The sequence below is a fragment of the Corvus cornix genome, chromosome 7 (genome assembly GCF_000738735.6).
Source record: "Corvus cornix cornix isolate S_Up_H32 chromosome 7, ASM73873v5, whole genome shotgun sequence".
In the NCBI taxonomy this organism is placed as follows: Eukaryota; Metazoa; Chordata; class Aves; order Passeriformes; family Corvidae; genus Corvus; species Corvus cornix.
Window position 1 is genome coordinate 22,190,441 of NC_046337.1, and position 14,580 is coordinate 22,205,020.

Consider the following 14,580-nt stretch of genomic DNA (forward strand, 5'->3'; position numbering starts at 1 on the left):
TTAACTAAGTGACTATCAGTACCAGAGAGTACCTTCATCAAATTTACATATGCTGTTCTATACAGGTCCTTCTCTAAATTGAGCAGGCATTTGCTTTTTGCAAACCTGCTTACTTTCAGCTCTGCTGCACTGTGTACTGCCCAACACTGTGAAAGATTTGACCACAATGAACAAAATAATGCAATTCAGTAGCACCAGATGTTGCCACATGGTGCTCTGTTCTTTCCTACAAAAGAATTACGTTGGCAGATGAATTTTTTTCCCTCCCCTTAAGATGCCACTTACGCCACAACCTGAGTAAGGAGATGTTAGGAATTCCACAAGGTATGTCTCGTTCTGCCTTTTGAGGAGCATTCTGCTCAAGTGACGCTTAATTAAGAAAAAGCAGTTTTGTTTTGTAGAAGTACTGGATACCATTTAATACTTAAATAACTATTTTTGTCCTCCCCACTCTCACCAAGACAAGTAGGGAAGTGGCAATTTCTGGTACAGTGGAGTTGTGAACTAAAATGACATATAGACTACATATCTTTGGTTTCATAGGAAACATTTAGCTTATTCTTACAGTGCAGTATATTTACTCACAAAATTAAACAAAACAAAACTAAATAGAAGATTTAGCTAAGAATCCATAGTTTCTTAAGCATCAGGCTTACACTTGTGGTAGAAAGCAGGCAAAATACAACATCTGTGTTCAATAAAGAGCTGTGTCTGTCTTAAGTTATTGTCAGCCATAAATTCACATATAGGCCCCTAGGGCTTGTTCCCACTTTTTCCAATACGTCCCCAAGATCTTCTTGCCAAAGGAAAATTTAGTTTAAGTTCTGCTAAAAGAGGCACACTTTAATGTTAGATAGTTTCTCAACATGAAACTCTTCTGAGAACCATTCATAGCCAGTAGCAATGTTCAGGGATGTATTGGAGGAAGCTTATTTCTACTGAATAGTTTTCTACACATAAAATCCATGACCTGGAGGTTGCAATAAAGTACTTCTCTAAGTCTTGAAGGAAATCTTAAGATACAGAGTAATAAGTTAGCAAAAAATATCCCACATGAAGTGATATGTCACAATGTCAGTTAAGTACTTAGCTGCAACCAAAATGAAGTATGATTCATGTTTGTTATGAAACATAAGCCAAGTAATAGAGTCTAAAAAAGATTAGCTCTTACCTATATACTCAAACTCCTCCTTCAAAGCCATACCATTGTGAGAAAAACATTGCTGACATATAAGAGCATACCTAGAAAACATGAATAATACATAATTACATACCTTTAAGTAAAAACACATTGAAGGAAGATGTATTTTACCTTACATATTGACTAATACCTTAGATCTTTTCTTCTAAAAGGTGATGTCCACAATGAAATTATTACCCTTGAAAGCAAACTACATCTGTAGATTAAATAATACTTTTTGAAGTTGGTTTAACCACTGTGAAATACTCGCAGCTACACTTTAAATCACAGTTCAACATATTTTTAATATCATCAGTGTCAGAAAACAACACACAAATTAAGCTTTTGTTTCATTAGAATACAGTTAATATGAAAAGTAACCACAGTTAATGTGTTATGTTCTGATATGTCTGGATCGTTCTGAAGGCATTCTGAAAGGCATTTATAGCAGATATAAAGAAAGTGCTGAGGCAATTGATATTTTTTTATTTCAAAATAAGTCATTCACCCACTTGAGTACAGATTTTTCTTTGTATCACACGGCTAATACCACTCAGAACAGAGGTTAGTTTTGCCCAAATATTAGCAGTTTCCCTGCAAAGAGATTTCAACTGAATCATTGAGAAAGAACCATTTCTTCATTACGAAAATTTTGAACAAGTTCATTTGCAATTCTTTTAACCTTGATGTGTCTGGCTTAAACGAAAAGGTTAAGAAGCTTCCTTTCCCCAAAGTGCTTAGGTATTTCTTAAAGAACATTTTACCTGTTCTGAGGACCATCACCAACCAAATATTCAATAACTCTATCCACAACTCCTCTTTCTCGAGGAAGAACAGGTCTTGCCAATGGAGGGCCTGGAGGATGAAGACCTAGAAGACATGAATTATATCAAAATTATTTTCCACTATATTATTACAAATCGTATTTTACTGTGTGCGCTACTGTAACAAAATAATTGCATCAACTTAATATACATGGGCATATTTCTTAGTCCACTAGGAAAGCTGTAAGATTCTTCGACCCACAATAGTTGAAAATTCCTCTTCTGCTCCTTTAGCTTACAATTTTATTAAATCACTCCATTTTTACACCTTGGGCATGTAATTAAATTTCTAATTTCTCAAGAACTTAATGTATCAATAGCATTCAATGATTATTAACATATTTCTTTTTAAGAAAGAACAACTTAACTAAGTTCTCTTCATACACTCTCAACTCTGCAAATTTATACTTCTAGTTTATACCAATAAGTCTGGCAAAATCAATGACAACAGCAGAACTAGAGATGAGGGCAACCTGGTCTCCTGGAAGGTGTCCTGTCCATGGCATGAGGCTTTCAAATAGATTATCTTTAAGATCCCTTAAAATCCAAACCATTCTATGACTTTATGAAGTTGTCACCACTGAAACACCCCCTGGTTTCCGTGTAATTACTATACCACATGAGCATGCCCTCAGTGTGCATTCAGTCTTTACATTAAATCTGTCCAGCTGTTTGTCACTTCGGCAATCCCTCATTTAATGGCAAGTTGGATACTTTCAGATTTATGCTTAGTCAGAGAAGCCAGAAGGCCACTATAAAGATACTATTTCCCCCATGCATTTAACAAACTACTATCAAAACGAAACTCCTTAAAGAAAAGGTAAGAGCAATGGTTGGTACTTTTTCACCTCTACACACAGCAGTTAAATTAGAACACTGGCACAAGTTTCTCTTTCCACAAAGTTTTAAAACATCTGGTCCATTGTATAAGACCAATGCAAACTACCAATTTCCATTTATATAGCTGAGTTCTTATGTCTACTTTCTCTTGCAGCCTTAAAACAGAATAAGCTAGGCCTAACGTAAGCAACTCAGGTCTGAATCATTCCAATGCAAGTGTAGGAACCCAGCGTGCCGAGAATATTTCTCTGCCTGTTTTTAAGGGTTCTTACCCCCCTGAACAACACTGTTTTAGCTTCAAACCTTGGAAAAAATTACCAACAGTTAGACAAGAACTAGAATACACAGTGGTGTGAATTAGGTGATAGACTACTATGTAAGATTGTCACAGGGTGAAAAATTTAGAGGTTTTGGGCTTCTCTCTGTAGTAAATAGATAAGAATAAAAAACATCAAAATGGAGGATTGTTGTTGTTCTCTAAAACTTCTCCTTCTACTACTCCATGTTCTGCAGTAAAAGTAGTTTGGAATGATTGGATAGAAAATGCCGCAGTTCCAGGCTGTGTTACTGAATAATTGTAGGGAAGTGAAAATAATGTACGTTTTTAGTAACTATTGGTTAAAATATCTTTAAAAGGCTGTGTAAATCTTGATAGAAAGCCCTCACTTCTGCTTTTCTGTGCTCTATGCTGTACCAGGGTCACGCTAGTGGCTCTGTTCCTCTGGTAAGACTTAATAAACAACTATCTGGAAGCATTGAAACTCAAGGAAAAGTCTCGGTTTATCTTTGAAACTCCTTGCAAGGACTTTCAGCAAATTCTCTCCCATTCAGAAGGACTTGATTTACGGCACGGTTCAGTGTCATGCAACCATTCAAATAACTAAGTATGGAGAGGAAACATTTTACATTTAAGCACCAGAAGCATTATGTTACAGTACTTTCAACAAACAGTTCTGAGTGTAAGATAATGCAGCATTTGGGGAAAGAGAAGGGAAGACTTAAAATCTATTCCCATAAGAGCTTTATGAATTACATTCAAAGTCCACAAAACAAACAAGCAAAATAAACAGTGTTTGAGTAGAACAACGAACCAGTCTTTCAGAACTCTCAAACTGGGACAAAATGGTCAGCTTCAGCCACTTCAAGACAAAACTGTGACTCCTTGCAAATAAGACTTGGTTTAAACCAATGACAAAATTACTAGTAAAAATGCAGAAGTCCTATACAAGCTCAGGACAGCTAAGAAGGTGAGACAGGAAAAAAAACCAGCTAGTATTAGCAGGTTTTGTACTGAGATGAGCATATGGCAACCTGAAGCCCTGCAAGAACTAAGTATATGTAATTCATAGAAATTAAATAATGGAGGTGCAAAAAGTTCTGGCTTGTAGCTATTCTCACTACATCCAGTAAAAACAAATATAGAAACAGCAGGGCTTAAAAGAAAGGCCTTTAGTAACTACAGAAGTCAGCCTGCAATTCTCTTTTCAATTTGCTGTATGCTTCCAGTGTTTTTCTTGAGATATGTTTCACAGAATCCCCTGTAATGACCAATAAACAAAGAGGAAGTTAAAGGGTAAAACAAACTAAAATCACTGTCTCAATATGCAACAGAGTAAAACAGATTAAACGCACTGTCTAAAAATGCAAAATAGGATTTTTTAAAAATCCAAACAAAGGATAACTAAGAGAGCATAGTTTGTTAGTATGTTGAACTACTTCAGAAGGACATTTGATTGAAAGATATTGTGTTAAAAACAGTTGACTTCAAGCTTTTCAGGATTGTTCAGATTTAGTTTTCTTATAGCAACTTAGCCAGGGACAGCATCAGGACATGCACAATCATAGCTTCCAGCACTTTGATAAACATACAAATAGAAGTAACATGTACCTCTTAAGTAGAGTATTCATAGAATATGATGAGTTGGAAGGGACCCATCAGGATCATCGAGTCCAACTCCTGGCCCTGCAAAGGACACCCCAAAAATCACACCATGTGCCTGAGAGCGCTGTCCAAACGCTTCTTGAACTCTGTCAGGCTTGGTGCTGTGACCACTTCCCTGGGGAGCCCATGCCAGTGCTCTGGGTGAAAAACTTTACCCTGATACCCAACCTACACCTCCCCGACTCAGCTTCATGCCATTTCCTTGGGCCCTGTCACTGGTCATCAGAGTGAAGAGATCAGTGCCTGCCCCTCTCCTTCCCCCATGAGGATGTTGAAGACCACAGTGAGGTCTCCCCTCAGTCTCCTCTTCTTCAGGCTGAAAGCATCAAGTATCTCAGGCACTCCTCATAAATCTTCACCTCCAGACCAGGAGGCAGAGAAAACAGCAAGTCTTACTATTCAATAATCTGATCCAAGATGGGCTTCATGTTTAAACACAGCATTAAAAATAACTGCGAGCAAATTACCATTTCAAGCCTCCTACCTTTCAATCTTCACAGACAGAAGCAACAAAGGAAAAAGTAACTAAGGGCAGAATGTACTACATTGTGGTAAACCTCATGCTCAATGCCACATACAGATAACCTCCATCCTCTATGGCAAATGTCAAACATTGTAGGAATCAAGTACTTTCAGCAGTGCCCTCTTGCAGTGCTACACATAAAACAAGACTAATCTTGACATTAAGGCTGCATTATTTCTAACAGTCTTTCAAGATACATCTTGTCAATATTGGATATTTGACCTAAATGGACTGTCCTAATCTTTAGGAACACAAGAAAATTTGTTCAGAAAATACTGCAATTTACAACCCATCTGTTAAGTAAAAAGATTCCATACTCAACACAAATGTTTTTAAAATTTTTTAAATTTTCACAAACAAGAGAAATGAATTCAAGAGATAACAATCAGTGAATGCATTTCCAAGTTACCCCTGTATTCTGCCCTCAAGCAGGAACCTAGACCCTCACAGCAACAAAACCCTCACAGCAGCAAAACAGAACAAATTCAGTGCAGTATAAGCTAGATTCTGCTAAAGCTGTCCAAAGTAGAGGTCAGGCAAAATTCATTTCCTAGAGCCTCATAAAAACCTAAAAGATCCAATACTTCCATCAAAAAAAGGCACTGATACAATCTGCACTAGAATTAAAGCTCTAGAACAACTTTGTGAATACCTCGTTTACACTCAAATGTTTACTTAGGAATTTATTCAAAAGACCAAGTTTTCATATGACTTGTAAATCACCAATATATGAAGTTTCTAAAAGTCAATAACCAAGGTAAAAATTGAATAAAGTTACCTAGAGTGAAACATCACAACACACTCCAACAACAACTTCAATTACCTGCCTACTAATAACTCAAACCAACCATCCCGGTTCTCATGCTGTTATGGACACCAGTAATTAATATAAACATCAAAAGCAATCATTGTAGAAAGACTGGTCATTTTTGCAAAGCTTGGCAAACTCTCAACTACCTGCTGGTTATTAATTTTCAAACATATGGAAGCTCTGTGGTAATACATGTTAAATTGATTCTCCCCTACAAAATATAGTATAATGAAAATGAATTATTAATCTTCTGTAAAATAGAGATAATTAAGGCTATTCATATTTGTTGCAGGCCATGCATAAACTTAGATGCAATATTGTTCTTATAGATACTGAATTTATGTACTTTTCACTACAGCTACACGACCAAATTTCATACACCTGCAAGGTTTGGGGAAATTCAAGAAAAAAAGAGGACTTCCATATTAACTGACAATTGCAGTGGCTCCCATTGTTATTCATGGTAAAGTAACATGTTTGGTCAAAATACCAGTTACTAGTGGGGGGAAAAAGTGCCTGTAAGGCATTATCACAAAAACTACATTAAAATTTTTAAATCACAAGCTTGTCCTTTCAAACAAGTCAGTTACTTTATTTTCCTTCCTCCTCTAAAACATTTATGCAGTACAGGCTGAATTTCATCCAGCTTATTCAATGTGCCTGAATCTTCCCCAAAGAACAAAGCTATTATACAGCTGATACCTTATTATACAGTCAGCTTCCTTAAAAAGAAGCAGGCAATTTTAAACTCATTATGGAATTTTTGGTAATCAGATATCAGTGAATGTGGTTTGCAACCAAATGACCAATTTCCTGGTGCAAGGAGCTAATTTCTGGTACTTCAAGATAATCAAGACTTACTAACAATTTGCCTTTACAGTTCACTTCAGGGATAAAAACAAATTTAGCAGTTTCATAACACAGGTAAAGAATTACTAACAACAGATAAGATTTAATGGACTCTACAGAGAAGGGAGATCACAACTTTCCATGACAAGTTTATTCCACTCCACTAAGCAACAGGAAAAGGCATTTTAACATTCAGCTTCCCAAGATCTTAGAGAGCAGGTGTCAATATATTATCTACAGGTCTACTTTTAGATTGTATCTTGGAAATTAGTAAGGAAGGACATACAGCTGGTAAGACTTAAGTAGCTTCAAGTAAAAATCAGGAACACAGGGCAGAGAAAAATACTCTTGATCTCTGTATACATAGAGCAAAGAACTACTCCACATTACACTGGTGCTCACGAGATTCTTGGCAAGTTGTACCCCTTCTATTTTCAAGACAGCATTTCATATCTTTTCTTGCCTTGTGATCCAATTTGTCAAACATCCCATGAAGAATGGAAGGCCTGGCACAAACCATCCTTTACACACAGCTTTACCTTCCATGAGGAAAATGAGAACTGTGCTTCCCACCCAAAACTCTCAAATTTTGCAATTCCTCCAATTCCATTTAGTTCATATTCTATTTATTGAAAGTCCATCCCATCTGAATACCAAATAAGAAATCAAGTAAAAAACATTTTCAGGCTACAAAACCAAATTGTAAGGACTACTCATTCCTACCAGATTTCAACCTGTTGCTAGACTTTGTACTCTTGTACCAAAATAACAATGCCTTTTTAGCATTCAGCTACAACACAGACAACTTTTCTGTTGTATTTGGTATTCCACACTTTAATCTATGAGTAGAGGCTGCATGACTATACCTTCTAGAGTAAAAATTTAAATAAATGTCAAAATGCATGTTAAAAAAAATATGTGCAGGGTTTAGTGAGAAGCATGAATGTATTCTGAAAGTGTTCTCCTCTGTACCTGATTTATACAAGCATAGAGCTCTTCTAAACTAAGAACATAAAAAGGTATGCTATATTGTTGACTACAGAATACTGCAAAGTTTTATTGCCATTTAAACAAAGAAGCCATAACAGTTAAATGAGCTCAGGCAATAGGTTTCAGCATCAAAAGGTGCCAGCTGTAAAGAGTTATGGCTAATTGAATATGGAACTCCTGCTTAATCAGATAACTGCTCTGCTATCTCCAAATGAAATGCCATTTCCATACTGTCTGAAAATGGCCTATTTTATTGGTAACCAGAGAAAACAGTATAAACTGTAAATAACATTAAGTGCTGTGTTTACCCATTCCAGGCACTGAAGTAGCAGGGGATCCAGGGCGTCTTGGTAAAACGTTTGATTGCAAGGATACCACAGCAGCTCTTTCCAGGAGCCCGCTCGCAGCTGGTGTCTCTCTCTGCAGATTCGGAGATGCTGGAAGCAGGGACTTTGGAGAGCCTTGTTTAGGAGTTGCAGGTTGAGGTGTAGAAACATTTCTTTGAGCTGCAGTCCTCTGACGAATTTCTGACAAGAACATGTACATACTGAATTTAGTATCTAGCATTATAGGCAAGATATTAGTAAAGGTACATTAATATTGTTATACCATTTAGCAAATTACAGAATCAAACAAAACCAGGAAGGTCTTAATATCATCAGCTGAGCATGTCACAGAAGTAAATACCATGCAGAAGTAAATACCACATAGAATACTGATATTTCAATAGCAATTATCATAACTGTTAAACACTTTGGGCAAAATTCTTCTAGAAGGCAATTAGAGAACAGAACCATAAAGTATCTGCTAAGGCAGAATGCTGGACATATGAATAGTTAGACTCAAACCACAATGCACAGAACTGACCACTTTTTACTCCATGGCTTAAGAATGCTTCCAAGTATTCAGCTTTTCATGGGACCAAAATTACTCAGTCAGTACCTAAAATGCCCAGGCTAAGTGCCCAGAGTTATTTTAAAATATCAGATTGGATAAATGAAACAACTCTAAAAACAGAAGAAAAGGTAATGCTTCTTTCAAGTAATGTAGTTTCACTCACTTGTTTCAGTAACCCTGTTATCAAACCACGTGCATGGATTCTCACAAAGCACGAACGGGCTCTGCTGGAACACATCCCTACTTTTACCTCTTCTCACACCACTATCAGTTAGTATTGAATCACTATCACGAAAACCTTAACATACTTCCTCAGTTGTTCTTACCTGAAGCCAAATATCACCAGAGTAACATACTATGGTTTCAATGCTGTAATAGTCACTATTGCAACAAATTGAACTGAAATGTAACCATTGCTTTAGGTCTGCAGATATTCACATGGTTAAAAAGTACCAGCTTAGTCTCTAAAAGGGACACCCCAGTAACACCCACACCTAAGGCTGTAATACCCTACACAGTTAGCATATAGCACCCAAGTCACTTTGAACAAGCTTGCATGTCTTCCTTCACAGCAAATGGAATTTAACACTACATTTGGACTCTAAAATCATTTCCATGAGTGTCAAGATTAGAGGGATTTTATCTGCTGACTTTGTGTCAGGCTGGAAGAGTTTAAATGCTTCACAGGCAGTTTATAGGTCCACTGGCAACCAGCCACTGGAAAATGGGTGTGCTGAGCCTGAAGGAACGATCCCTGCCCCCAAAAGTACAATACTACCACGCCAAGCTCCTGCTTTGGGTGGAGGAGGGGAGCATGCTACATCGGCTTGCACTAGCTAAGAAAAAGCTGCTATCACTGAAGTACTAGGTCAAACATAACAATTCTGTGGGAAAACAGCCAATCTAGTGCCATGAAAATTGCAACATACATAGGTTATGGTCTTGCCTACTTATCTGTACATATAAATAGGATTAATATACAACAGAAGAAAGAATTAAAATTTTGTTGGTATCACCACTTTAAAAACTACAAGTTAAAAAACTACAGTCTTACTAAAAATCCATCTAGTTCAGTTTCCTACAAAGCAGAACAAATTACTACTTTTCCCCCGCCACACCTTCATGTGCATAGCTGCATTACTTCACACAACTTCATCATCCAAATTACATCACCCCATAAGTCTGAAGGTTCTGTATTTTAACTTGATTTTAACAAGTTAGAAGTTAATGCTTGCCCCCTCACTATTTAAGATGTTCAGAATCTGGAAACCAGGATTAATTGGTGAGGTAGTTGCAGAAATCCCATCAGCTTTTCCTTGGTGACTTGCTTCTAGTTTGAAAACTGCTCCTGGTGTTGAGAGTTTTATCTGAAGTAAGAATTCATTTATGAGGAACCTCCCCATTAACATGTCTTCAAGAGCTTTTTGTGAGAGACATTAGCAGCAACCTTTCAAGTTTTACTACACTAGGACAACTGCATTCTCTCTATGCCATCTGACCAACAGGCATGACCCACCTCCAAATACAAAATACTGATTAAAATCCATGATTTATTTAACCATTATTGTCAAGTTTGGTTTACAGTTTCCAGTCGTGTGTTAGTTTCCAAAATTAGGCTACAAGGTATGTAATTTCTCAAGTCTTCTCTGGTACACATATGTACAAAAAATGAGTGATAAAGCCCAATTCCACTTGTTCCAAGATAATTTTCAACATGTATAAAAAGAGATCATAATCCATTCTTTTTTCATTACAAAACCAAACAAAATTCAAAAATGGATGTTAGTTTTACATTTTGAAGGCTGTCTTACTAGATCATGTGGTTTAAGCATATTAATTTTAATTGCTTAAGAGTTCTGAGTCTGTTTCAATAGGTCATGGCTACACTCACATTTATTCTGAGTCCATAATACACTATTTCTAAGCAATTTCCATGCCGCCAGCAAGAGCTTTGCCCCTTATGCCTGTTCTTTCTGAAGGGTCATTTTTGGCAAGTCTTCTTTAAATGACTTTCAATTAAAAAGATACTGCTACTTTAACAACTCTTTCCCCATATTTTTGTTCCTATAAAGATGCTGAACCAGTACTTTACAGTCAGTATTAGAGAGATGTGCTTCAGTAGTTTTAGTCTCATTACAGAGTTAAGAATGCAAGACTCATTGCTAGTTTCCACAAAATATTAGGTTATGCACAATGCCTTTATTTTTTGCCTTCACTTAGAAGTTCACTTGGCTTTCACTCTATTCTATGATTCATACTTAAGAGAACTTGCCAACACTCTGCTGCTCCCCAAGTAAGAGAAGTCACCAGAACTTGCATTATGAGAAAGTGAGAAACACTCTCCTTGGCAAGACCAACAGCCCATTCATTCCAGTGTTTCCTTTCATAGAGTGGCTGCAGATGTTATCCAGTGACAACACACAAACTTGAATTTCTGATGCTTACATTTCTGATAGCATCCCCAGGATCCATAAATGCATTGTCATGGGCATAGCAAGTAGAGCCCTGTCTCATCATCTTAGTATCACATGTGGACCCTTTACCCATGAACTCCCCTAATTCCTTTTAAATCTGCTGTGCACTTCCACAACAGCAGCCCTAATATTCTTCTGATGTAACTGAATATGATCTATATACTTCTCAAATTGCCTTAAGATACAATGTGTTAGAAATGAGCCTCTTGCAAAGCTCCAGATTTCCGTAATTCCAAGTTACACAGCTTAGCTAAGAAACATGTCCGTTGACCTCAACACTAACACAATATACAGGTACTGCTGATGTAGTTTTAACGAAGTTTTGCCATTTTCCAAGGATTCTCTTCAGTAACGGTATTTGTGTATCCAAAAGTCAACTGCATGAAGACAGACAAATAGCTTAAAAATAGAACACAGTTCAAATTCTGCAGTTACAGGCACTGGACAATTCACACATATAAGCAGACACATTACTTAAGAGGTATCTACTCAACTGATGATTCAGTACGAGCTCTTAAAGACTATTACAATGTTGCAGTGGTGAGGCAGTGATATGTTTCATGTTTACAAGCATAACTATTTTATTTTTCCCTCCCTTTGAAACACCTTGACTTTTGTAGAGAAGAATATATTATTTTTATAGAGCTACAGTACACTGCAGGTCAGTAGATAGTTTACATAACTTGTTGGCTTTAGTATCAAAGCCCAACCAGTAATTTTCTTTCTTCCTCCTCATGCCTATATCCATCTGACAGCCTGCAACCATCTTTTATTGCATTACTTCTAATTCAGGTCACAGAGTGATCTCATTTACAATACACCCCTGCTAACAGTGGTGTTAGCAAAATGAGAAGAACAGGTAACAACAGGATATTGTTGATAAATATTTCACTGCAAATATATACTTACACTATTTTTCTCTATGGCCAAAGTACTGAACAAGCATATATTCACTAACTGTACCCCTCAAAACATTTCTGAACAGATAAAATAGCACTTAAATTTTCAAATTCCTTTCCTTCTGGATTTCCTCATGGTTTTTTTTATGCCAAACACAAGATTGACCTAAATCATCTGTTAAAACTACCATTACTTAATTCAAGCAGTACATGTCAAAATCATGAGAACTGCAAAAAGAGCTAAATACACAGGAAAATTGGGGCACTACCAGTTGTTTTTCTGAGAACCAACTATTACGCAATACTGATTAAACCTTTGTACCAATTAGTATGATGTGCAAGCTTTCATTTCAACCAGTAAGTCAAAAACATACCAACTAATTAACCTTTCATCAGCTGACTCACACACAACATTGTCCAACTTGATTATACATCAGTCATTATTTACCCTCTTTTCAAAAAGACTCCATTAAAGAGCTCAAGAAAATGAGTTCTGTTGCTTAGCTATCTTGTGTCCAAAGTGAGCAAAGACAAGATCAGGGAAGATTTAATGTTAACTTGCTAACAGATACTTTATTATTCCTAACCACTCTAATTCTACCACATACTACATGCACCAAATTATACCACAACCACATAGAATGCAGGTGTCATCTAGTTACAGTAAGTTATATACTGCACAGAACAAAAGCTAATACTCATTTTGGGCAGACATTTAGTGTGAACAGCAGTAAGCTAGCAGGTTTTTTGATAGCGAAAAATTGAAATAATTACTGCATATAACAAGAACAAGTTATTTGGAAATTAAGTCTCCATAATTTCACAAGCCAAAGCCAAACACGGCATGTCCCTTTGAACTATAACACACCTCCAAATAGAATAGACTGACTAACCACTTACATGGAGATAAAAGCTGCACCGATTCCAAATTCAATGTGTTAGAGAACAGATCAGAAAAAATAAAATAAAATTGTGCTGTATATGAACAAAGTTACATTGACTCCTAGAATAATTTAGGTTGGAAAAGATCCTTAAGATCATAAAATCCAACTATAAGCCATGACAACCTAGAAAATTTATTTTCCAAAATCCTTCCCAAAGCTAAACTGCACTTTTATTCAGGTTCAAGCAAGAATGTCCATGCACCCCAAAAAGTTGAATCTCTTTGAAAGAGAACTGTACATTTTCTCAGTTGTGTCCCCACTTAGAGGCTATTGGTTCACAACATGACAGTCTCAGAGAGCATTCTTTGCAAATGAAACTGTACTAAAAGATTCCTTCCACCAAGCCCGAGACCTGTTTCCAGCTGGCTCTAAATAAAAAGTTCTAAAGCACAGTGTGAGCAAACTTCTCAGCAAAAACTGGTTCACAAATCGACTCATACCACACTTATTAATGTAGACCACAGCCTATAGTCACTGGCTCTCAGAAATAATTCTATCTCAGAACCTCTCCCTCCCAGCCCTTCTATTAACAGTCAAGACACAATCAACACAACACAGCATATGCTGGACCCAACTGATCTGCTTTTGGCAGACTCTGGATCAAAAGCAGGGGCACTATGCTTTGAAAACCCAAACACACACAAGACTAATTAATAGAGACTCACCAACTCACTTCTCAGCACTGCTCCTTACACTTACTTGCTCCTTACTGCCTGGGTAGGGGGGAAGAGATCAGTCATGTACCTCCAAAGGAGTTTCAAAACTGCTGCTGCTCTCTTCTTAATAAAGCCAGAGTGACTAAAGACTTATCACCATCTAATTTATAGCTAATTATCTGTAGATTTCTATACAGAAACACATTTCCAGGCAGTTTCATACCCTGGTCAGTGTTACTTGCATTCTATAAACAGATCTGTCACGCTACTACCAGACTATTGGAGTAATTTCTAACATAGCTTAAGGAGGATGAATTTTATAAAGAGTTAAAAAAAGCCAACAGACTACCTACACATTACAGGTATAACAGAAAATTCTTGGCAACCACACAGGAGCTGTATTAAGGCAGAGAACAGAACAGGGTGTCAGAATGGCCCTTCAGCCTGAATAAAACTATGAATGCTGAAGAAATGGAATGATGGGAGAGCAGGTAAGGAGCAAACTTGAAAAAAGCTGTTGTGCCTAAGACACCAGAAGAGATTAAAGCTTCACTATTGAGGTACTGCACAGCAACTATTCACTGTCAATGTCAACAAGTAAGGATAGTTTTAAAACATTTTCATGGCAATTTGAAGCTAAGCAAGAACAATAAACCAGCAAATTTGATGGTGCAGCTTATAAATACCCTTGTCAGTAAATCCAGGTGCTCTGCACCCAACAAAATGACTACTAAGACTGAGAAATGGGAAA

General features: G+C 36.9%; 1 protein-coding gene across 3 annotated transcripts in view; it reads right to left on the bottom strand.

Annotated features, from left to right (window-relative positions):
* LNPK (lunapark, ER junction formation factor) overlaps positions 1 to 14,580 on the bottom strand; it is a 50,805-nt gene that overhangs the window by 15,783 nt on the left and 20,442 nt on the right. For all 3 annotated transcript variants that reach the window (XR_005602346.1, XM_039555093.1, XM_039555092.1), the window contains exons 9-11: positions 8,268 to 8,486; positions 1,945 to 2,050; positions 1,172 to 1,242 (exon numbers count right to left, since the gene is read on the bottom strand). Coding sequence is in view for 2 of the 3 variants with exons in the window: in XM_039555093.1 (XP_039411027.1) it covers positions 1,172 to 1,242; positions 1,945 to 2,050; positions 8,268 to 8,486 (396 nt within the window). In the remaining variant the exon portion in view is untranslated. The remainder of the gene's footprint in view (positions 1 to 1,171; positions 1,243 to 1,944; positions 2,051 to 8,267; positions 8,487 to 14,580) is intronic.